Source organism: Lytechinus variegatus, chromosome 12 (genome assembly GCF_018143015.1).
Source record: "Lytechinus variegatus isolate NC3 chromosome 12, Lvar_3.0, whole genome shotgun sequence".
Taxonomy (NCBI): domain Eukaryota; kingdom Metazoa; phylum Echinodermata; class Echinoidea; order Temnopleuroida; family Toxopneustidae; genus Lytechinus; species Lytechinus variegatus.
The window spans coordinates 5,808,659-5,833,790 of NC_054751.1; the positions used below are offsets into that span (position 1 = coordinate 5,808,659).

General features: G+C 36.8%; 1 protein-coding gene across 1 annotated transcript in view; it reads right to left on the reverse strand.

The window, feature by feature from the left end:
• Nucleotides 1-4,963: 4,963 nt before the first annotated feature.
• Nucleotides 4,964-25,132, reverse strand: part of LOC121425025 (pre-mRNA-splicing factor SLU7-like) — a 44,403-nt gene continuing 24,234 nt past the window's right edge. Inside the window, exons 11-16 of the mRNA XM_041620959.1 lie at nucleotides 24,298-24,437; nucleotides 21,834-21,890; nucleotides 18,194-18,298; nucleotides 9,396-9,596; nucleotides 8,125-8,361; nucleotides 4,964-5,489 (exon numbers count right to left, since the gene is read on the reverse strand). Of these exons, the coding sequence (XP_041476893.1) occupies nucleotides 5,298-5,489; nucleotides 8,125-8,361; nucleotides 9,396-9,596; nucleotides 18,194-18,298; nucleotides 21,834-21,890; nucleotides 24,298-24,437 (932 nt within the window). The 3' untranslated portion in view covers nucleotides 4,964-5,297. The remainder of the gene's footprint in view (nucleotides 5,490-8,124; nucleotides 8,362-9,395; nucleotides 9,597-18,193; nucleotides 18,299-21,833; nucleotides 21,891-24,297; nucleotides 24,438-25,132) is intronic.

A 25,132-nucleotide genomic window follows, 5' to 3' on the forward strand; every position in this document is an offset into this window, starting at 1 on the left:
TGCCATAACTTTCTCATTGCTTGTCCGATTTCTTCCAAGCTTATAGTGTACTGCTTTACTGAATATTCTCTCTCTCACTCAACATTTTATGACCAAGGTAGGATATCCCTTTAAAGGATCTGGCCATTGCTGGCTGACCTGAAGAATTTCAATGTTTGAAACAAGGCTGCATGCTTATTTTCATTTTGAATCCAGGACACAGTCACTAACTTCCCTGAACCTATGTCTAACATGAACATGCACAAGATATGAGAATATCGATAATAGAGATCTGTTCAATGTTCCAGTCATGAAGACACCGAGGTACATTTGCTGGTAGGGAATTCATCCGGTTCGTTTTAACCACGTATATTAATTGAATGTCTTCTTCTACTGGTTGATATTCTAATGTAATTTTAAAATCCAGGGACAAGTACCATATTCATATGTGATTGGTATGTTATGGTATAATAATAATTATCATTTTTGTATTCATTTCTTGTATAGCGCAGACAACATACTATCTAAAATCTCTACATGTATGTTACTTACAAGGAAATTAGGACTTTATTACCGTGGCTTCAGCCCGACAAGTCTTTTACAGTGGACAAGCATTTCAAGGAATAAATTCCTGCCAGGTGCTCATTGACCTCACCTGGGTTGAGTGCAATGCAATTTTTACCAGCTTCTTGCCGAGGGAAATTGTTTATGCCATTATGGGATTTGAACCCATGACCCTGAGGCTTGGGAGACTAATCCACTTGGCCAAACAGCTCAGCATTGCCAGATAAACATTTTGCGACATGCACTCTCAATGGAAGTACCATCAAGTCTGCAATTTGACCTTCTAAAGACAAATCATTGTGTCAGATCAGGTTGGTGGTTCACAAATATTTAAGAATGCCTAAAATTTGCACATAATTTCCCAGTCACGTATTTCAGATGATATATAAGTTTTTACATGCTTTAGGGAAAATGATGCACACAAAATGAAGTGCTGTACGAAAAATGCATGGCAGGGAGAGTGCATAGATTTAACCCTATCTAGGCCGGGGGGGGGCCTCGGAGGCCCCCCCCTCAACGAATCGCGCGATATTTTCGCCGCGCAAATTTTTTTGACCGCGCTGCTCGCTGACTTTTTACTTTCAAGTCTTGCGCAACTTTTGAGACCAATTTTGCGTCACCCGGGTACTCGGTTCCGAAATTACGCAACATTATGTAAGTGCATGTCAGACCAAAAATTGCTCAAAAACGTGATTTCGTGTACAAAGTCAATGCAAATTGTGTTTTCAACCAAAATTCATAAATGCATGATTATTTTTAGTTTTGCTGGTCTAAATGTATTTATTTTATGCTTTTTATGATCACAGAAGAGTCCCCAACAAATTTCATTGAAAATTCATACTAATTATGCATAAATTAGCATAATCACTTAATAGCCATTCGCATGAAAAAAATTACTACACAATCTTGTAGATTATGTCCCAGGCAACCCGCGTGCCGATTTTCAGCGCGATCGCGCGGTCAACGGCCGAGATCTTTAGGGGGGCCTGGGAGGCCCCCCCGGCCATATGAACTCCCAAAATACCCCGGCCTAGATAGGGTTAAAGCATGAACACGTGCCTTGCATACATCATCGAACCCGTTTTATAAAACACATAATCGCATTGGTCTTCTTTCGGAATTGTACAGAAACGTTCAATGCAATTACTTGTTTCCAATCTCTCTTTCTCTCCCTCACATGCATTTATCTTTCTCCCTTTTATGTACTATGTGCTTGCTACTGTACTCTATGAGTTGATATCTGTTACAACAATATTTTTGTATACTTTTGCGTAAACTTATTCCCTTTTGATGTTATACAAAATGACAAAATGCCTAACCCATGAGCACAATTTCCTCTTTTAGAGGTCCTGGCACACTATTTTGTACATCTTTGTGATTGTAAATGATCCTGAAATTGGTTTTAAATGTTGATAAATAGATTTAAATTATATTTTGAGCGGGGATAAAGTCCACATGGAAGTGAAGGACTTTCAAGATGCCTTTGCTAATAATAATAATATAGGGTATTTATATTGCGCACATATCCACCTTGTTAGGTGCTCACGGCGCTCCAACATTACCCGGCTAAGCTAGGCGTTCAGAGTGCACACAGCTTCTAAAGGAATTACTTCCTACCGGTACCCATTTACCTCACCTGGGTTGAGTGCAGCACATTGTGGATCAGCTTCTTGCTGAAGAAAATTACGCCATGGCTGGGATTCGAACCCATGACCCTAATAATGGGCTGGTTTCAAATCTATAGCTGGTTCCAAATCTATAACAATTCTATAAATAAAGGGGTGAGACAGATCATGAAAACATCTTCAATATGAGGATGGCATACATGTATATCAGGCAGAAATACTAAATAAAAAAGCCTTAAAATAAGATTAAAAATGAGTAAAAGCTAGATACACAGTGATACGAATTAAATATTTATTTGTAAAAAAAACCCCCGAACATTTATTGACACTTCTGTGACGTAGGGTGGAAAAAATTGTTACAGTCATGTATATTGTAACTGAATCTTCTAGTCAAAGAGGAAATTGGATCTTCTTAGAATATATATATGAGTAATTATGAAGGTAGAGCACGAAAAGATATTGTATAGGTCAACTTGATAAAAACTGATCAACTTGACGAAAAAAAAATCCCTTTGGGTAAATTACATAAACATGTTGATGTACGATTACCAATTACTACCATTTTCATTATTTCAAACAACATAATTCAGACCGAATAACAAATTAATGAGATTAATGTATTCGATGCAATCAATCATTTTAAAAAATGTTCTACGATGAAGGCTGAGCTTTGTGTTATGGGCCCCAGGTCTTCCATTTTTTCACCTGCTGCTATTGCAAGGATTTTTTTCTTCACGTTTTATGAGGAATGAAGCGACCTGGGTCCCGTAACACAAAGCTTAGCACTGATCGTAGAATATTTTTCTACGACTGATTGCATTGGCTACAATGTACAATCAATCGTAGAAATCAAGCAAACAATTAATCGCTAACGTTTGTGTTACGGGAGCCAGGTCTTTAACTTCATTCCCACTGCTAGTGAACACATTGTTGTTTCATACCAGTACTTTGAAAGCAACCATTCAAACTTTCCTTTCATTTGAAGAGGTTGTTCTTCAATATTTTGTTTGAAAAGTGGTTATCAGGTTTTCCAATCTTTGAATTGCTGCAAGTGCAGGGATCGATTTTTTAGTTTATGATGAAAAGGTTATTCAGTATTCTATCTTGTACCCACTGATATTGCAGAGGTCTATCTTCAATTTTCTTAACCCTAAAAAGACTGGGGGGGGGGGGCTGAATCAGCCCCCCCCCTCGACATTTTTCGCGATAAAATCCGTCGCGCACAATTTTTTTACCCTGTCGCTCGCTGACTTTTTACTTTCAAGTCTCACGCAACTTTTGAGACCAAAATTGTGACCCCCGAGTACGTGGTTCCGAAATTACGCAACATTTTGTAAGTGCATGCAGACCCAAAATTACTCAAAAACGTGAATTTGTGTACAAATCCAATGCAAATAGTGTTTTTAGCCAAAGTTCATAAATGTATCATTATCTTTCCTTTTACTGCTTAAAATCAATTAATTTTATCTTTTTTATGGTCAGAAGAAAGTCCCCGACAATTTCCATTGAAAAAACAATAAAAAACAAAAAGTCGAAAAACAGAGAAATACATAAGAAATTTAGAAAATAGAATTCATAAGAAAATAAATGTGATGTTGAAATTTTTTTCAAATAAATTTGATCAGATGCCTATCTAGAGCATGTGAAACAAAAATTAGCATTTCAGGGGCATTATATTATTAATTAGAGCAAACTTATGATCTTACACATAAATTAGCATAATTAAAGATAAATTCCAGTTTTGGTAACGATCTCAAAATGACTTTTTACAGAATCTAATATAATGACCACCCAAGTGTCTGTTTGTATGAATAAAAAATATGTGCCAAAGGATTCTGGAAGAAACTGTGTACTCGCTGAGAAATAAGCAAAATAAGTGTGGATTCAGTCACTTCGGTCGGGTCTTTATTTCAGCAATAATAATACACTGTCCCACGTGTGCCTATCTGTGTTGGCGATCTTCAGTGTGATCGTATTTCAGCTTAGATTTTATGATTTCACAAAGTTCAGTTTATGTAACTGTACCATATCTAGATCCACGATGATATAGTCATACTTAACCTTGGTTTTACAGACTTTCTCACAAAATCTGTGTTTTACTGCAAATACTATCATTTAGCTTTAATGAGACATGAGATTTTTTGCAGAATTTGATGTTATAATTTTGTAGATAATGCCATGGGTAACATGTGTGCCAATTTTCGTCGCAAATGCGCGATCGACGGCCAAGATCATAAGGGGGGGGGGGACTGAATCAGCCCTCCCCCCAGTCTTCAGCCATAAGGATTTCTTGCTCTTCTTCTTTAATTTGAAGAAAGTGGCCATTCAGTAGTCTTTCTTGTATGAACTGATATTGCAGAGGTTCTTCTTCAAACTGGCCATCAGTTTTTCCAGGAATTGTTTTTCTTCTTCTGAAATGAAGAAAGTGGCCATTCAGTTTCACATGTCTTACTACATGTAGCTGCTACTGCAGTGATTGTTCTTCAGTAATTTGCAAGAAAACACTATCTTCACACCTCTCCCAATAATATTACATTGACTAATCTTTCATAGATTGCTATAAACTCAAAGCAGCCATGAGGGCTTCCATGGCTCGAAGTCAGCCAATCATCTTTCAATATCATGGAAAGGTGATTTAAACGGTGTGCTCACACCAGACTTTGTGAGAGGCAACAGAAATCCCTGTAATATGTGTGCATCTTCAGGGTTCAGACAATCAATCTCTCCCTTCAAATGGAATGATAGATATTCTTATGCATGATCCAGGCTACATTGGTGCAATGGTAGTGAGATGATTTTCAGCATATGAGGCAAGGTGAAGAATATACAAAACATGCACCGACTGGCCATTGATCTCGGCTCCACACTGGGGAATAGACATCACCTGTTACTTGGCATACATCCTGTCGCTGTCAAAATCTCAATGAGAGCTGATGCTGGACTGTCTTTGACCTCTAATAATGTAGGGACAATTCTTTAAATAGCATCTACATGTATTGCTCATGAAACACCATTCTACTCTGGGTGACAGACAGCATCTGTTTCTTGGCAAACATCCTTCAGGTGTCGAATTCCCAAGACAGCTGGCACTAAACCATCTTTGATTGCTGATGCCATTGGGATTGTTCTTTAATATTTTGTGAGGAAAGCGGCCATCGGGTCCTCCATCCTCTGTCTCTTGAGTCTATATGCTTCCATTTCCTCTTCCGTTGGTTCCCTCACGCTGTCGTACGACTTGAGGCTGTTGTACGGTCTCTTCCTCTCGTCCATGGCTAGCAGTCGGTCAACCTCCCTCTCCTGCTCTTCTTGGCGTTTCATGGCCTGATGATAAACAAAACACAATTGAATGCCATTTGATTTTGATCATGCATGTTAGAAATCACATCATGGTGTGGACTTACATGTGGAGAGCACACACACCACCAAAAGACACTCATGGCGCCTAGCAAAGCAAAAGTTCTCCAACGTATAATCAAGCTACAAACGTAGCTGAAGTCTACATGTACAAGTTAAACTGAAATCACATGGTGCAAAGTTACAAACATTCACTAGCATAATTTGTAAACAAATTTTCAGCATTACTCCTATGTATTAAGATCGCATGCTCGATCTTTAATGGAATCATAAGTCAGAAAAAATTGGAACCAGTGGGATTCGAACCTGCCATCTACTGCTTTCCAGGCAGCGACTTAACCACCAGGCTATTTGTTTACAAATTATAATTTCCTCCTATTAAAGCCTCTTTATTTACTATCTATTGTCCACGGCGGACTGCATTTGCATATTATGCATATTAATGAGTCAGAAAGAAGAGGATCTAGGGTATTTGAATTCCAGTTCATCGTGATTTAGCCGTGAACCAGAATAGCCTGGTGGTTAAGTCGCTGCCCGGAAAGCAGAAGATGGCAGGTTCGAATCCCACTGGTTCCAATTTTTTCTGACTTATGATTTTCATTAAAGATCGAGCATAATACATAGGAGTAATGCCGAAAATTTGTTTAAAATTATAATTTCCTCCTATTAAAGCCTCTTTATTTACTATTCACTAGCATATTAACAACTTCGCACCACCCATCAGTATTACCAGCTACATCCTACTAAAATTGCCAATTTGTCCACTGCCAACTCGTTAACTAACCACATGGTCTACTTTCATTTTAATCTGATGCCATTCTGTCCATCAACATGTTGTCTAACACCATTTGGTCCAATCATCACTTCGTCCAATCACCAGTTCGTCTATGACCATTTCGTCTCATAACCAGTTGGTCTAATATTCAATTTTTTTTCCCCATTCATTTTGCCCAATTAACACTTGGTCTAATTAGACCAAATGGTATATGGACTAAATGGCTATTGGACCAACTGGTTATTAGATGAAATGGTGAGTGGACAAAATGGCAATTAGACCATGTGGAAAGTGGACGAACTGATGGTAGACCAAATAACAGTAGACGAGTTGGCAAATGGTCGAATTGGCATTGGACCAAATGAAAATAAACCCATCCTATTGGGGTCAGCTCACTTTTTACAGGAGCCCCAGCGTATGTATAAACCAGCCCCCAGGAGGAAAACAAATACACCATCGATATCAATAGGTGACTGGAGCTACTATGTGTTCTTTTGAGGCCAAAAAAGTACTCCAAATGGCCAATAGGTCAAGGGCGCACAATAACCCAATTTTTTTTTTATTGTGTGTGCGTACGTGAAGTATTTTACATGTTGGCATCGCCCCATATATACTGTTACTTGTATACTTGGAGTACTTTTTCTTTGCCTCAATGCAGCAGCGCACAATGACCCCAATGCAGCTTATGGATATCGATGAATTACACCAATGAAGGAGGGGCAGTAATTCATCTTGATCAAGTTCAAGTCAAGGTAAAGTCCACCTCAGAAGACAATAAGACCCATCTTGGCTGAACCATAAAAAGTTAAACAATGGTAATTCCTCATGTTCAGGGAGAAATAAAACTTTGTTTCACAGGACAATTATGAGAAAATTAGAATATTTCATTTTTCATATAATAGAATACAAAAGAAAAAGTGAGTGAGTGATATCAGCAGTTCCCTCATTTGCATACCGACCGGGATGTGCATATAACTATTATGTGAAATTTAAGCGAAACTTTAAAATGTCATAACTTATTTTACATCCGATTTTAATGAAATTTTCAGTGTTATGCTTGTTGGATTTTTTTTCTATTTTTATTCAAATCAATTATTTCTTGAGGAGGACTTGTCCTTTCACGACTTTATATGAGAGAGTTCATAGTTGCCCATGTGGTTGGCCCTAAAAAAAAGACTTTAAAGTTTAGTAGATTGAGCTGAAGAAAATGAAGGATATGGGGTGAAAATTGAAAGAACAAGAAAGAAAAGAATAGTTTTAAAATTTGAATCCTAAAAAACATGTCTGTGTGAAAAAAAGAGGGTTTTCATTGTTCTAGCACATCAAACAGTCCTTTTCCAGAGTAAAGATCTGGGGGGTGTTTCACAAAGATTTAAGTATGACTTAGGTCGCACTTAAATGTCGACGCGTACATGATATGCAACGCGCAATCTTATTGATCAATACGCAGCAGTGCGCGTCCTCTTGGAATGATCTGACCAATGCTGTTATGCCTTTAATACTCCGCGCAACTAGAAATTTAAGTGTGACTCTAAGTCATACTTAAATCTTTGTGAAACACCCCCCTGGTGAATCACCAACTGCATGTAAATTCTCTCATGCACGGTTAAAGAGTGAGTCCATCCCAACATCAACCTCAATTTCAAGATGACCTTTTTAAAAATAAAAGTAGAAAAAAATGGTCTAGTGACCTTCCCTTTAAGACAGAATTGTTACACTAATGCTCTCCAAATTTGAACTAAAGATATGACAAAACTAGGGCTTAACTGATAGTATCTTGGTGAATCCAAGCAAGAAAATTTCATGTAATATTTGTGTCATCCTCACCTCCATTATCTTCTTTTTCCTAATGGCTTCCTCATCCTCTTCCTTTTCTTCACTGCTATCTTCACTACTGCTCGAATCTGAAGAGTCTGACTCGTCTGAGCTATGTCGCCTCTTCTTTTTCTTCTTCCGTCTCTTTTCTTTTTCTTTCTGCTTTCTCAGCTCCTTCTGTTTTTTCTTCCTCTTTCTCCTCTTTTCCCTCTTCCTCTCCTTCTCTAAGTCTAGCTTTTCCTTATGTTGCTGAAAATATAAAAGAATAATGAGATTTAATTAAAAAATTCCAATAATAATTATAATAATGATAATAAAATATGTGGCTTATAAAGCGGCAAATCCACTCTGTAGAGTGCTCAAAGCACATAATGTAAATGAAAATGGAGATTCTATTTTTTTTTTCATTAGTATTGCTTGTAGCCTGCATGATAATGCATTCATAACAATTATATTTATGAAAAAAGATACAGGATTTTTTTTTTTTCATTTCAAAGGAAAAACATGTATAGAAAAGCTAACTTACTTGTTTTGGATTGTATAGCATATCTACATGTTGCATCAATTGAATCTAATATCACAATAGTGGTTTCATTGTAACAATCAGATACTGTACATGATGTATGGTACTAAACTGCAAAGAGCCTGGTTCAGAATATGAAAAGGGCTTTTAACATTTTGGCTATGGACATACTACAGGATGGTCTATTTATAATGCAGATGTCCTCAAAATGAGAGAAAGTTAGATTAATTAGATCAATTCCAGTGCCAATACAAGCACGCACATGATATCACCATGACATCGTACCAAATCTCTAAGTACATCATTACACTTCGGCCAAAATCAACTCCACCACACCACTCACAAACTTCTGCCTTCCTCCCATGCCACGTACACAATGCAGTGCTACAGAAACCATGGCACAAATATGGCACCTGAAATTGCTCACTCCAGAGTCCCTAAGTTAATCATAATCAATCTCTCAAAACATAATCAATCTGCCAAAACTTCACATCGAAAGAATTCAGCCACAACAAAACGTTTTTAAACATAACTTCGTTCATAATCATGGAAAATCAAGACAATTATCAGGAGAAAAAATGGAAATCCGATTAAAATCAAGGAATGTCATTGATGCCTGAGAAACGTGTTTCAAGTTACAAATACAATGCAGAAGGAGGGGAGATCCTTAAACCATCTGACAAAAGGATATGATAGGCATTAGATATTCAAAGAGGTAAATAAAACAGAGAAAATGGGTGAATTTCTAAATAATTCTCACCTCCACAAGTGACTTTTCAGGCTCATCCTCCTCCTCCTCATCATTCCTGGGGATGGCATCAGAAGGTTCAGAGGGTAGGATGACGGAGTCTTCTGTCGCAGCCATCCTACCTGCTGCCCCAGTGCAGTACGAGCCTCGGACGAACGAGTGGCAGCAGCGGTAGCCCCACTGGCCATCTCTCCAGTACGACCCCCAAACACTCTGAAAGACAAGATTTAATTATTATTGCAATGGCAAAATATGATGACTTAGAGAGTGTCAAATCCATTTTGATTTAAAGCTGGAACCACATTTCAGAACCACACGACAATTCGGGTCGTGTGGTCCAGTGGTTAGAGCATTGGACTCATAATCGCAAGGTTGTGAGTTCGAATCCCAACTATGCCATTGTCCCACTTTGATAAAAAGGCCTGAGAGTGATATCTGTCGTCTATAACATCAGCCACTATGACTGATTAACCTAGACATAAAACGTTTCATAGGTAATTGGTTATATGCCAGCTTGGCGTTTACCAGCAAAAAATGCTGTCCTGCCGAGTTACTACGGGAGTTACCACAAACAGAAACAGAAACATTTAAGTTGAACAAGTGGAATGCCTCTGGGGGTCTCACCTGCATCATGCGATTTAATATAGCAGCAGTGCTGACTTTGACACTAATATATAATAATTATTCACAAAAAAACACCATTAATTGACATTTGACCTTGATCATGTGACCTAGAACTTGTCAGTGATACTTGATTACCCCTTTATCCACATTTTGTACACTATATCTATAAACTTTGAAAGTTATGACAGCAATCTAATAATAACATCTAACATGGCCAAAGTTCATTGACCTTATAATATGACCTTTGACCTCAATCATGTGACCTGAAACTCGCACAGGATGTTCAGTAATACTTGATTAACCTTATGTCCGAGTTTCATGAACTAGTTCTATATATTTTCTAAGTTATGATGACATTTCAAAAACTTAACCTTACATGTAGGTTAAGATTTTGATGTTGATTCCCCCAACATGGTCAAAGTTCATTGAAAATAAATGACCTTTGAACTTAGTCATGTGACCTAAAACTCAGGCAGGATGTTCAGAAATACTTGATAAACCTTATGGCCAAGTTTCATGAACTAGGTCCATATACGTTCTAAGTTATGCTGTCATTTCAAATACTTAACCTCCGGTTTAATACATGTAATACATGGTGTTGATGCCGCCACCACCGCAGTCGGAAAAGCGGCGCCTATAATCTCACTCTGCTACGCAGGTGAGACAAAAACTAAAAAACAAAGTAAAAGTGCTGAAAACATGATTAAATTATTACTATACTACTACTACCACTACTACAAAAAAACATTGTCATGTAAAGCAGTTTTCAAAACTGAAGTGGCTACCCTCTGTATAATATGATGTTATTATCATTATTACTACTATTACTACTACTACTACTACTCTTTCTACTACTCCTTCTACTCAGATTCTCCTACATGTATTGAATATGCTATCATTAAGATAAAAGACAAAAAAAATGAATATACATTTTATTCATAAACAGGAAAAAAAACTTCAGAACTAATGGAAAAAATAATCAAATTAGAATAATTGTATATAAAATTTTTAAAAGATAAATCGATGCGTATGTAAGTACATTAAGTACATACAAATAAATAGAATTGTAAATATAGGTAAATGAAAAGTATACAATGAAGACATCAAAGTGAATTATCAATTTTGATAAGAAAATAAGGAATGCAATTTGATCAACAACAGAAAAAACAATCCCTTCTCTCATCAATACAGATATCAATCTAAAAATGTCTACTCTTATGATGGAACTACTTTGTGTTACATATAAGAATAATTTTAGAAGAATTGTAAAAGCAATTACATTCATCTATTAGTTATTTCCCTTTAAGGTTAGCCAAGAATTGTAAAGAACATTCAAGAATGTCTTTTTATTATGCAGGCCTTGCCTATTTTTAAAGGCCAAGGAGTTTTATTGTTGAATAAGGAAAAGCCAAACAATAGAATTGTATTGGTAGTGGAAATGAATAGGCTTAGGTATTTTGTTTACACTGTTGATTTCAATGAGGTCATTCAAGAGTGTTCTGGATTTTGACTGCTCCTGAAAGGAGAAAGTTCTTTTGGAAGGTGCTAGAACCTTCTATGGTGGTGACATTTTTTAGAAGCTTCTAGATTAGTTGAAACTTAGTATATATAGCTGCAGTTTCTTTAATCACATCATATTAGATCACACCATCACATCATATGAGAGCAAGAGATCACATCATATGAGATCACTTCACCAGATCAGATCAGAGCAGTTTATGCATCAATGAACTGTTTGCAGTTATTTTGAGAAATTATCAGTTCTCATCGAGATCATCAACATCATCAACCTGTTCAATGAACATGCTTCAACCCATGGATTGCTGAAATTGACTGTTAATCATCATCAACATCGTCTTCACGGACATTTCAACTCGTTGCAGTGACTCTTATTATTCATCGGACTTCAACATCAGTTTCATCATCGCCATCATTGTGAATTTTCGCCAGTCAACTGGGATTTTTATCATTTGGATTAATACTTGGATATAGCATCATCACGTCGGGATTTTACATCGGACACTTCAAGAGATTTATGTAAGATCATTATTTGTTTTATTTATGTATAATTATCTCCTGTAATAAAAAAAAGAGAAAATTAAAAATCAAATTTACTTGTTATTTGTTGCAGTATCGTAACAAATAATTTTGGGGGCTTGTCCGGGAAACGGAAACCAAATTTGTACAAGCCAAGGCAATTTGAAACGGAAACCAAATTTGTACAAGCCAAGGCAATTTGAAACGAAAACCAAATTTAAAGCCAATTTGAAATTAAAACCAGTTTTTCAGGAAACAAAAGCCAATTTGAATTGGAAACATTTTGGAAAGTTCTAGAATATACTGTACTGTGTTATTACGTGCTTGTATTTGTGTATATTCACTATGGCTACATTTGATGTTGAAGAATTTCTTGCAATGACAGAATTGTCATATGATCATTTGAAGTCACTGAAGAAAGATGATTTGATAACAGTTTGTGATCATTTGGGTGTATCTCTAGCCCCAGGTTTAAAGAAGGCAGAGATAATTGACTTGTTAGCGAGTCACATGAAGCTTACAGAGGAGTCTGAAACTTCTGTTATTATGTCAGATGATGCTCGGATCCAACTGGCAAACATTGAATTAGAAAAAGAGAAAATCAACCTTAAAAAGGAAATAGAAATGGAGAAAATGAGATTAGAGTACCAGTTGAAATTGAAAGAAATGGAGTTAGCTCATGCAAATACTAACTCTACTCAAGATAAATCTCCCCAAGGCTTTGATGTGGCGAAAAATATTCGCCTTGTGCCAAAATTTGATGAAGAGGGAGTTGATACATATTTTGTGTCATTTGAAAAAGTGGCCAAGAGACTGAATTGGCCCGAGGAATACTGGACTCTTCTCCTCCAAAGTGTTTTTGTTGGAAAGGCTGCAAAAGTCTATTCTTCACTCTCTGAAACGCAATCATGTGACTATGCTACAGTAAAAGAAACAATTCTCAATGCATATGAGTTGGTACCAGAAGCGTACAGACATAAATTTAGGAACATGCAAAGACAAACAGGCCAGACGTATGTTGAATTTGCTAGGGAACAAGAAATGATGTTCGATAAGTGGTACAGATCACTGAAAGTTGACAAAGATTTTGTTCACCTTAGGGAAGTTGTCCTCCTAGAAGAATTCAAAAAGAGTCTTCCTTTTGGCATTAAATCTCACTTAGATGACCATAGAGTTACTGAAGTCAGTAAAGCAGCCATAGTAGCTGATGAATTTGAGGTCACACATAAAGGTAGTGGAGATAGGCCTCCTTTCAAGAATTATTGGAAAAAGAAAGGTAAAGGGTCATTTGAATCCCACAATAAACCTAGTGAGGGAAAATATGCAAGCAAGGACAAAGACGCTAATAAGAATCAGGCTAGTGGGGGCACAGAATCAACCAAACGGTCTGAGAGTCGTAGTTCCAAAATTTGTACTCATTGTCATAAATCGGGACATTTGAAAGAATCATGTTGGAAATTGGTTGGAATGCCAACCAAAGTTAAGAAAGACATGGGTTTTGTCAAGCAAACAAGTGTTCCCTCGATGGAGTTTGTTCCATCAGAGCCCAATCGAGATGTTGAGAGTGTTTCTCTAGAATTTGCTGATAAAGTCAAACAGGTTGATGAAACTTTTAGAAGTTTTTTGCATGATGGTGAAGTATCCCCTTGTTCGACTGGTGCTGCTGGTAGGTCAGTGGTGATCCTTAGGGATACAGGGGCTGCACAGTCCCTGATGGTGCCAGGTGATTCGGCTCTTCCTCCGGAGAGTTCAGAGAATGCCAACGTCTTAGTTCAAGGTATTGGCCCAAATTTCATGTCGGTTCCTTTGCATAAGGTCGACTTAAAGTGTGACCTAGTTAGTGGTCCTGTGACTGTTGGTGTCGTTCCAGAATTACCCATGAAAGGTGTTGATTTCTTGTTAGGTAACGACTTGGCTGGAGATAAAGTTGTTGCATCTCCAGTGGTTTCGGAAAAGCCCGTTGAGGTAGCTGAAACTGAATTGTTGCAGGAAGATTTTCCAGGGATTTTCCCGGATTGTGTTGTTACTAGGTCTCAGACTCGTAGAGCTGAAAAGGATGATGCGGAATCTGCTGATGTAGAGGAGAGTACTGATGTCTGGTTAGCTGAAACCTTTTTCAAGGATTTGAATGGGGATAGTGTTGAAGGCTCTGTTGCTAACAATGGTAGTTTGTTTAGTAAATCCTCCCTTGTACAGGCACAACAGGCAGACCCAGAATTAAAAAGCTTGTCACAGAAAGCATGTTCTGAGGCTGAGGCTGATAAGGTTCCTGAGTGCTTTTATGTCAAAGATGACATTTTGATGAGGAAATGGAGACCTCCCCGGAGACCAGCTGATGAAGATTGGTGTATAATTCACCAGGTTGTAGTTCCTCCTTGTTACCGCACAGATATTCTGAAAATGGCTCATGAGTTACCTATGGCAGGTCATGTCGGTATTCGGAAGACAGAAGATAGAATTATGAGGCATTTCTACTGGCCTAAGATGCACAAAGATGTTGTGCATTTCTGTAAGACATGTCACACATGTCAGATTATTGGTAAGGCACAGCCTTCTATCAAGCCTGCTCCATTAATACCCATTCCTGCATTTGATGAACCTTTTACTAGGGTTCTTGTTGATTGTGTCGGACCCTTACCCAGAACTAGGTCGGGTCACAGATTTCTCCTGACGATTATGGACTTGTCTACACGGTTTCCAGAGGCGATACCTTTGAGAAGTATCACTGCAAAGACAGTGGTGCAGGCGTTAGTGCAGTTTTTCACTAGGTACGGTCTGCCGAAGGAAATTCAATCTGATCAAGGGTCAAATTTCATGTCAGGAATATTTCAGCAAGTTATGAAGGAGTTGGGAATAAAGCAGATCAAATCCTCTGCTTATCACCCACAGTCCCAAGGAGCGTTAGAACGCTATCATCAGACTTTGAAGACCATGATTAGGGCTTATTGTGAAGACTATCCCGATGACTGGGATAAAGGGATCTCATTCCTACTGTTTGCAACTAGGGATTCCCCGAATGAGTCCACAGGTTTCAGTCCATTTGAATTAGTCTATGGTCATGAGGTTAGGGGTCCTCTAAAGCTTATCAAAGAGAGGTTTATGGTTCAGGATGATGATGTAAACCTTCTAGACTATGTGTCAAAGTTTAGAGAAAGGCTCTCAAAAGCTTGTGATGTGGCTAAGGAACACTTGAAAGAGTCGCAGGGAAAAATGAAAGCTCAAGCTGACAAAAATGCAAAAGAGCGAAGTTTCAAGCCTGGAGACAAAGTATTAGTGTTGTTGCCTTTGCAAGGTGAGCCCTTGAAAGCTAGGTTTAGTGGTCCCTACATAGTCAAAAAGAAATTGAATGATGTCAACTATGTGATCAGTACCCCTGATCGAAGAAAGTCTCAAAGAGTTTGTCATGTAAACATGTTGAAAGAATACTTTGAGCGAGAGGCTAGTCAGCCAATAGGTACAACACAGGTCAAAGAAGAAGAAAAACATGTAAATGTACATGAAGAAGAATGCTATGGAAAGACAGATAATGAATTGTCATATACAGATGTATCTAAGAACGAACCATGTGGTATAAAGTTGTCTAACTCAGAGATGTTAGGAAACATGGATGAGGCATTAAAACACCTGCCTGAAGATCAAAGAAATGATATATCTGGCCTGTTAAGAGAATATGAGAATGTATGTAAAGACAAACCAGGTCGTACACCTTTAACTGTACATGATGTAGACGTAGGTGATGTAAGACCTATCAAACAGAATCCTTATAGGCTCAATCCAAGCAAGTTGGAAATGGTGAATAAGGAAATACAGTTTATGTTAGATAATGACATAATCGAACCGAGTCAAAGTAGTTGGAGTTCTCCCATTGTAATGGTTCCAAAGCCAGACGGCTCTCAGAGATTTTGCATTGATTACCGAAAGGTAAATGCAGTAACTAAGACTGACTCGTATCCAATTCCTAGGTTAGAAGATTGTATTGATAGGGTTGGAAATTCTGCCTATATCACAAAGATAGACTTGCTTAAAGGATATTGGCAAGTGCCACTGACTGACCGAGCCAAAGAGATATCAGCCTTTGTCACACCTGAAGGCTTATTTCAATGCAAAGTCATGCCTTTTGGAATGAAAAATGCACCAGCAACCTTCCAAAGGTTGACAAATCAAGTGATTGCCGGACTTGACAATTGTGTCGTATACATAGACGACATCCTAGTATACAGTGATACTTGGAATGATCATCTGAATCATTTGAGAGCACTGTTTGACAGGCTGGACAAAGCCAATCTAGTAGTGAATCTGATGAAAAGTGAATTTGCCAAGGCAAAGGTCACATATCTTGGTCATGTGGTTGGTCAAGGGCAAGTGCTACCAAGAGAAGCCAAGATACAAGCTATCTTAGACTTCCCAATTCCCACAACTAAGAAAGAATTGCTCAGATTCTTAGGTATGAGTGGCTTCTACAGGAAATTTGTTCCAAATTTCAGTACAGTGGTTAGTCCTCTGACAAACCTGCTGAAGGCAAAAGTGAAGTATGTTTGGTCTGACGAATGTCAAAGATCATTTGAGAAATTAAAGGCCATTTTGGTGAATGAGCCTGTTTTGGCGGCTCCAAACTTCACAAAGCCATTCAAAGTAGCTATTGATGCATGTGATGTTGGAGTAGGAGCAGTATTGCTCCAAGAAGATGAAGAAGGCATCGAAAAACCAGTGTGCTACTTCTCTAAGAAACTCAATCGGTTTCAGAAGAAATACTCAACTATTGAAAAAGAGGCCCTGAGTCTCGTACTAGCCCTTCAGCAGTTTGAGGTGTATCTAACCACTGGAGAGATTACAGTCTATACAGATCACAATCCTCTTGTGTTTTTGGAGAAATTCAAAACAAAGAATCAAAGACTGTATAGATGGAGCCTAATGCTCCAACCATTTCCTTTGAAAATTGTACACATAAAGGGAAAGAATAATGTAATTGCTGATGCTCTATCAAGAGTATAAAAAGTGAAATTATTCATGATTTTGACCAAGTGTGTCATTTGAAGAAAACATCTTTGATGTTCATTTATTTTAACATGTTCGTTAAGTACTATATCTTTGTACACGATAAATGTAAATGATTTATCAAGATGACTTTGAACAGTTAAAAGAAAAATTAATCTTAAAGAAACCTTTACTACGGTAAAGCTTTCTTTTCCCCGGTGGGGGAGGTGTTACATATAAGAATAATTTTAGAAGAATTGTAAAAGCAATTACATTCATCTATTAGTTATTTCCCTTTAAGGATAGCCAAGAATTGTAAAGAACATTCAAGAATGTCTTTTTATTATGCAGGCCTTGCCTATTTAAAGGCCAAGGAGTTTTATTGTTGAATAAGGAAAAGCCAAACAATAGAATTGTATTGGTAGTGGAAATGAATAGGCTTAGGTATTTTGTTTACACTGTTGATTTCAATGAGGTCATTCAAGAGTGTTCTGGATTTTGACTGCTCCTGAAAGGAGAAAGTTCTTTTGGAAGGTGCTAGAACCTTCTATGGTGGTGACATTTTTTAGAAGCTTCTAGATTAGTTGAAACTTAGTATATATAGCTGCAGTTTCTTTAATCACATCATATTAGATCACACCATCACATCATATTAGAGCAAGAGATCACATCATATGAGATCACTTCACCAGATCAGATCAGAGCAGTTTATGCATCAATGAACTGTTTGCAGTTATTTTGAGAAATTATCAGTTCTCATCGAGATCATCAACATCATCAACCTGTTCAATGAACACGCTTCAACCCATGGATTGCTGAAATTGACTGTTAATCATCATCAACATCGTCTTCACGGACATTTCAACTCGTTGCAGTGACTCTTATTATTCATCGGACTTCAACATCAGTTTCATCATCGCCATCATTGTGAATTTTCGCCAGTCAACTGGGATTTTTATCATTTGGATTAATACTTGGATATAGCATCATCACGTCGGGATTTTACATCGGACACTTCAAGAGATTTATGTAAGATCATTATTTGTTTTATTTATGTATAATTATCTCCTGTAATAAAAAAAGAGAAAATTAAAAATCAAATTTACTTGTTATTTGTTGCAGTATCGTAACATTTGCGAGGGCATTCATCACACCTAGTGCATCATCGTACTTACCAAGTGATTGGCCAGAAAGACATCTTCTTCATACTTGGATTTGACTGGGGCCTTCTCTTGTCCTTTAATAACAGTCCCATGTCTTGAATACTCAACATATTCCTCCTACACATGTATGATATAACAGAACCCAATACATCATTCATGCAAATTATATAGGTCAAATTAAATTGCATTATATGCTTCAAGTGGTAATCAGGTCAGAAAAAAATAATAAGATTTATTAACGCAAGCCAAGTAAGAGAAATGTATTAGTGATAATTGGAAGAATATCTGTTATCACTTCAAAAATCATAGCTTAATGTCTCAAGCAGACTTAATTTGATCAGGGCAATATGATGCACCAAATACATGTACATTATACTGACAAATGTTGATCCTAAATTGAAGTCATCCATCTACATAACACATTCGTACTATATTGATAATGTCAACTTAAGATTAAAATGATACATAAGCAAAGAGTTCATGAAATCTTATGTAATTGTCCATTACAAATACTAGTCTGAAATTATCTAGATAGAGTATACCACAAATTTGACTCTCATGTCAACAAGAAAAGTATGGCCTGTACTCTCTCGAGTCAGGTTTAAAAATAAGCCCATTGCAATCCGAATTTCAAAAAAATTGCAATAACACTTGAAATTAACATTCCAACCGATAAAATCTTAGAAATCAGAATACAGATTTGTGGTAGGACTACTGAAATTGGAATTAAGTCAAGTTCGAGCCTCCCTGTAGGTATGAAAGAAAAATCAATTACAAATTGCAATGACCTCATTATCGCCTGCGACTTGAAGCAGATTTGGACTATACTCCAAACACAGAGCTTGCCGCAAAGCAAAATTGTGATTTTTACATTATCCTGAAATTCTAATAAAATAATTTTGTTCTTCTTTGAAATGTCACATTTATGCAATATGTGTCGCATTGGATTGCATAGTGTGCACTCTGCTCAAGGCTACGGTCTAACTCTGTGCTAAAATTATGGGAAGCCAAAATTCAGAAATTCTGTTTATATTGTATATCCTACGTTTACTTTTTGTTTCTTTTTGCTTATATAATGAAAACAAATACTTAAAGGGGAAAGAAACCCTTCGAAAAAGTGGGCTTGTGTGGAAAGAGAAAAATTAAAGACAGTTTCAGAAAAATCAGACAAATAATGAGATAGTTATGAGCATTTGAATATTGTGATCACAAATGCTATGGAGATCCTTCCATTGACAATGCAACAAATATCACATGTGAACAACTTTCCCTTTCATGGACTATAAAACACTCCTAAATTGTTTAATTTTGCTCTTTCTTATGGTGATAATTAGATAACTGATGTACACTATATTGCATTATGTTACACCTTCTTTATGTTGAATTTCAATTTGTCATTTCTCTTTGTATATACATGAATGTAGATGAATATCTGTATAATATTTGGAAATCTATGTATTGATGTATTACTGATTTATACAACATACAGTTATGAATGTTTTTGCATGTTATCATTGTATATATTTTAAAACAAAATATTCATGCCAAATGAAATGAAATGAATTAAGTTTGTTAATAAATTCAAAATTAAAATTCAAACTCTTTATCCATAATATATTCTTTGAAAATCTGTATTACAATCCCTCTTTTTAGACTATATACATGTAGTAGAATCTATTTTCTACTGATAGATGTGACAATAGAGGCATTTAAGTGAAATGTACACAAAAGCAATGGGAAAGTTGTTCGCATGTGACATCAAACATGTTTGTCGCATTGCCAAATGGAGGATCTACAATACAATAGCGATCTAAATTTCAAATGCTCATAACTTTCTTATAATTCATTCAATTTTCTCGAACTTTCGTTGATCTGTTTCTTTAATTTTCTTTTTTTCACACAAGCTATTTTGTTCCTTCAAGTTATCATTCCCAGACAATTACGAACAATTTGAGTGTCAAACGACTATAACAAATTAGATTTGTACTTTCTACAGAATATCCACCTATTTGGAGGTCAATAATCATAAGAAAATCAAATTTCATGTAGCTTTGGGTTTTTCAGTTTTTAAACAATAAAAAAAATCAATTTTAATTGGTAAAACAAATGACAAAAGAAAATGGAATTATTTTCTTTCCTTCAAATCTCACATATATGTTTTTAAAATCCTCTCTTGGTCACAGCCTCGGGTTGAACAAAAAGGCCAGTATGGACAGATTTCACTGTCTTCCTCACGAGCAGTCACTGTTTGCATATTAGGCAATAAAAGGATTTCATATTTTCTGGGGCCCGTTGCAGAAAGAGTTGCATTTAAACGCAAGTCAAAAAATCAATCGCAAGTCCCAAATGCTACGCGCTGTTGATTGGTTGAAAATCAAGTTGCGCCTGATTTTTAGAGTTGTGATTGATTGCAACTCTTTCTGCAACGGACCCCTGGGCTACTTTTCACAACTTACAGCCTAAATCTGCAACATTGAAATGCACAGAATTGAGATTTTACAGGGTTCCTTTTTAAGTTTCCAGGGCTCTTTTGAGCATTAAGGCCACCGCACACCTTACGACCCGACTGGTCTACGATTGGCTTGCGAATGAGTGGGGGAGATGTGATGTCACAGATCTTGTCAGCTCGATAGCTGCAGACCGGCCAGAGACAAGTCGCAAGGAAAATCAGAAGGATTTGACATGTCGAATCCTTATGACTGAATCGCAAGCTCAATCCTTCTTCCAGCCATCAGACAGCAGAGTTGTACGACGCGTTCATGATAAACAACACACATACGCAGTAGTAAGCGCATTTTCTCAGTTGTTATGGCTAAAAGTAAAAAGCGCATGCGTGAGTTGAAGACAGCATGGTAGTCGGATCATAAGGTGTGCATCTCCCCTCACTCAGTCGCAAGCCAGTTGCAGACCAGTCGGGTCGTAAGGTGTGCAGTGACCTTAAAGAGGGTGAAATTGCCAGCCAAAGCACCCGCGTAATTTTAACCTTGTTGTATAGAATATAATTCATATTCATGACAATCGAATACATGTACATGTACAGTGCGTATTGAACTACGTAAACTATCAGCCTCCCATGGGAAATAAAGGCTGCAGAAGTCTTTAAAGACGGTGGCTAACAATGATTTGATTTTTTTTTTAATTTGAGCTTCAAGGTCCCACTTGTGATATGTTAAAAAAAATGAAGCCCAGAAAAAAAATCACATCCGAAAATCATTATTTTTTTCTTCAAAAAAGTGAAATATAAAGTGACTGGAAACACCTTTTTGATTTCATCGCGTACACTTATGTATTTTATTATTATCGGCACAATAGAAATTACAAAAAATCCTCGATTATAACCTTTCAAAGCATTTGCCCTTTCTTGGGGGGTTGGTTTCAAAGGTTTTAGGTTGATAGAAGTGCATCCATGTACATGTTTCATCTCTCCTTTAGTTTTTTTTAATACATGTCTTCAACGTTAACTTACAGCTCATACATCAGTACAATGTATTTTCTCGATCATATCAATAACAAAAGAAACACGTTTTCGGAGGTCTTGGTGTGTACTATTAACGAACTGCAGTGTATCATCATTTACATGACCATATTTCTAAAGTTGCAGAGCATCATATCGTAAAGCCTGGGGGAGGTTTTATCTTCAAATCTGACTTACCGTTTGAGCCAGCAGCAACTGCTTAGGGGGCGCCTCCAAGTGCTCTTCACCACCATACTGTTATGAGAAAAAAAAAAACATCAAAGAACAGATTAAACCTAAGTACCAGTCATTGAAGCAAACAATGATTTCATGTGAAAGTTTTTGAAATCAAGGTTAATTCTAACAATATCATCACAGAGACAATTAATGCACAAGTCAGAATTCAGAATTCCAACATGTGAAGAGCTCACTTGCAAAAAGGGTTAGGTTCATTTTTTATCATATTTGATTTTTTTTGTCTCAATGTATAGATTTTTAGTAGCTCTTTAAGATGATACCAAAGAAAAGTTGAAATTCCCTTTAAAAAGTGATCTGAAATGGCAAAGAAAAATCACTTTTTTTCAAAAGGGGATAGGTCCATTTCAGTTTAGTTGCAAAAGGGGGTAGGTCCACACAGAATTTTTTTGGAAAACAATATTTTTAAAAATATGAAGACAGGTAGATTTCTTTTATTCCCAATGCTATATTCTCATGGTAGGGTATCATGAAAATTTAATTTCGCATAAGAATATTGCAATATGGGAAAATAAAAAAAATGATCTTCTTGAAGTGGGCCTAACCCCTTATGCAAACAAACTCTTCTAAAGAGCTCATTTGTCAAAGGAGTTAGGTCCATTGTTCATAAATTTTGTTTTCTGTCTCAAAACCTCTAAATTTTAAGTTGCTCTGATGAAAACAAAGAAAATTTGAAATTCACATGAAAACATCAATAAAAATGGTAAAGAAAAATCACTTTTTTAATCAAAATAGATTGGATTCATTTCAGATTACTTGCAAAAGGGGTTACATCCACAATGATAATTATTAAAGAATATGTAGATAAAAAATGAAGACATGTAGATTTCTTTTATACCCAATTTTTTGTTCACATGATAGTGTAGTACATCATGTCAATTTAGTTTCTCATAAGAATATTGCAGTGAGAATAAAAAACATGTTTTTTCTCGGAATGGTCAAAATTGGACCTAATCCCTTTTGCAACTAAACTCTTCATGTCAGAAACTGACAGATATCGCTTCTTCCTCTCAGGTAGAATCTACATGTATCAACATAAAATTGTGTTCCTGTCACTTCTTTCATCAGAACACCTAAACCTACTCTTTTCAGATTATGGCAAGCGGCACGACCGATTATGGCAAGCCGCTCTGGCCTACCCTGGAGTCTGAATTGTATTTCAACTTAAAAAACATTATAAAATGCCGAACTCCCCCTTGCCTTTTTCATAAAACTTGTTATAAAGGCAAAATTTGGAAAACACTGGAATTGATTGGATTGGCTTATAGTTAAATTGTTATAGAAAGTTATGCATGTTATTATTACAAGTCCTCATAAAATGGGATGGTATTCTGGTGGGGAAAAACAGAGAAGAGGGGGAGTATTGAGTATGTAGGGCCCAACTACTTGAAGCATGAAAAAAATATTTTTGAAAATAGTCATGGCTGATTAGTAGAACTGATCTAATCTAAACAATGAATTGCCAATTCCTCCACTGCCAACTCGTCCACTCACCACATGGTCTACCTTCTTTTAGTATAATGCCATTCCGTCCATCAACATTTGTCTAGCAACCGCTTGGTCCAATCATCACTTTGTCTAACCACCAGTTCGTCTATTCCCATTTTGTCTAATAACCAGTTTGTCTAATACCCATTTTCTATTCATTTTGCACATTTAACACTTCCCTTTATTTAGATCAATCGGTATATGGACTAAATGGCCATTGCACCAACTGGTTATTAGACTGAATGGCATTAGACTAAATGAAAGTAAACCATGTGGTTAGTATTAATTAAAACGAACTGATGATAGACCAAATGATAGTAGATGATAGTAGCTGGCAATTGGATGAATTGGCATTAGACCAATGGGTAATAAACCTACTTAACAACATCACTGTGTGCTTGACATAGTCTCATGTGAAAGAAATAACAAAATTTACGACTGCTATACCCTGTTATGAATTTTATCCGATATTTTGCTTGTTTTTAATGGAATAATGGGCGTCAAAAGACACCGTTCTCACTACATTTTCTAAAACTAGTTTACTGGCTACCGGTTCAAGAAAACAGTTTGGTTCCCATTTGATCATCTGAAAGTGGTTTACAAAATCATTTCACATAAAGCGATCGTGTTGCTATGGAAACGCTCTCAGCGGGGTGACATGTTTTGCGTGAAATTCGAAACTACAGCGTAGGCTTTCTACACCTGCCGTCTGGAGTAGCATGTTCAAAATCTGTGAAGATCGCTACTGAAGAACGATTGTATCCTCACGCTAAAATTGGTTTAACGAAGGAAGGAGGCAAAGCGATCTTGAAAACTACAACACGAGGTGGTTTCCTGTCTCTTAGAAAAAAATGAAACATCATGAAAAGATAATGTCTAGAATACCGCCCCTGGTTTCTAGGACTTCGAGGAAGCTTACCTTTTGGAGTATGGTCTCCTTCTGACTTTTCTTGAAGTTTTCCTTCTTGCTGCCAAACTCTTTATGAAGGAGGTCTAGCTTGGTTGGCTCAGCCTGAAGATGGACATCGGTACCGCGGTTAGATGCGTCCCATGCAAACACTGTCAACAACAAGAACATCAGGGACAACCGATTGGTAAAAACATTACTTTTTGAATTTCTAACAGATACTTACAAAAAAAATCCAAAAACATAATTGATTTCTGATGTATTTTATTGTTCTTTTTACTCTAACATATTTCTTTGTTTTTTGAACCGTTGTTTTTTATGATGAAAATCCTCATAGACAAGATTGCAAACATAAATAACACAAAATAAATCCATTTAAACCGGCAAAAGTAAAAATAATCACACATTTATGATTTTTGGGTGGTAACACAATTTGCATTGACTCTGTACACTGAATAACGTTTTTGAGCAAGTTTTTGCCTGACATGCAAGGTTACAAAAGCTGTGTGACTTTGGAATCATGTTCCCTTGCATTGCAAATTTGGTCTCAGAAGATGGGCAAGACTTGAAAGGAAAGTGTCACTGAAAGGTTCGGTAAAAATGTTGTGCAGCGGCGTAGAAATGAAATTCCTTCGGGGGGGGGGGGGGACTGGACCGGTCAAATAGAGGTTAACAAAGTGCATATAGAGCATCTTTAATATTTTTGACCCCCTGCCTTAATACTGTCAAAAGATGAAGTCATCAAACTTATCCCAAAACCGGATGCAACATGTAAGCATTTTTTTTTATATATATTATGGACTGGATGCTTGAGTAAACCTCAACTTGCAACAAAAATTTTCTAATT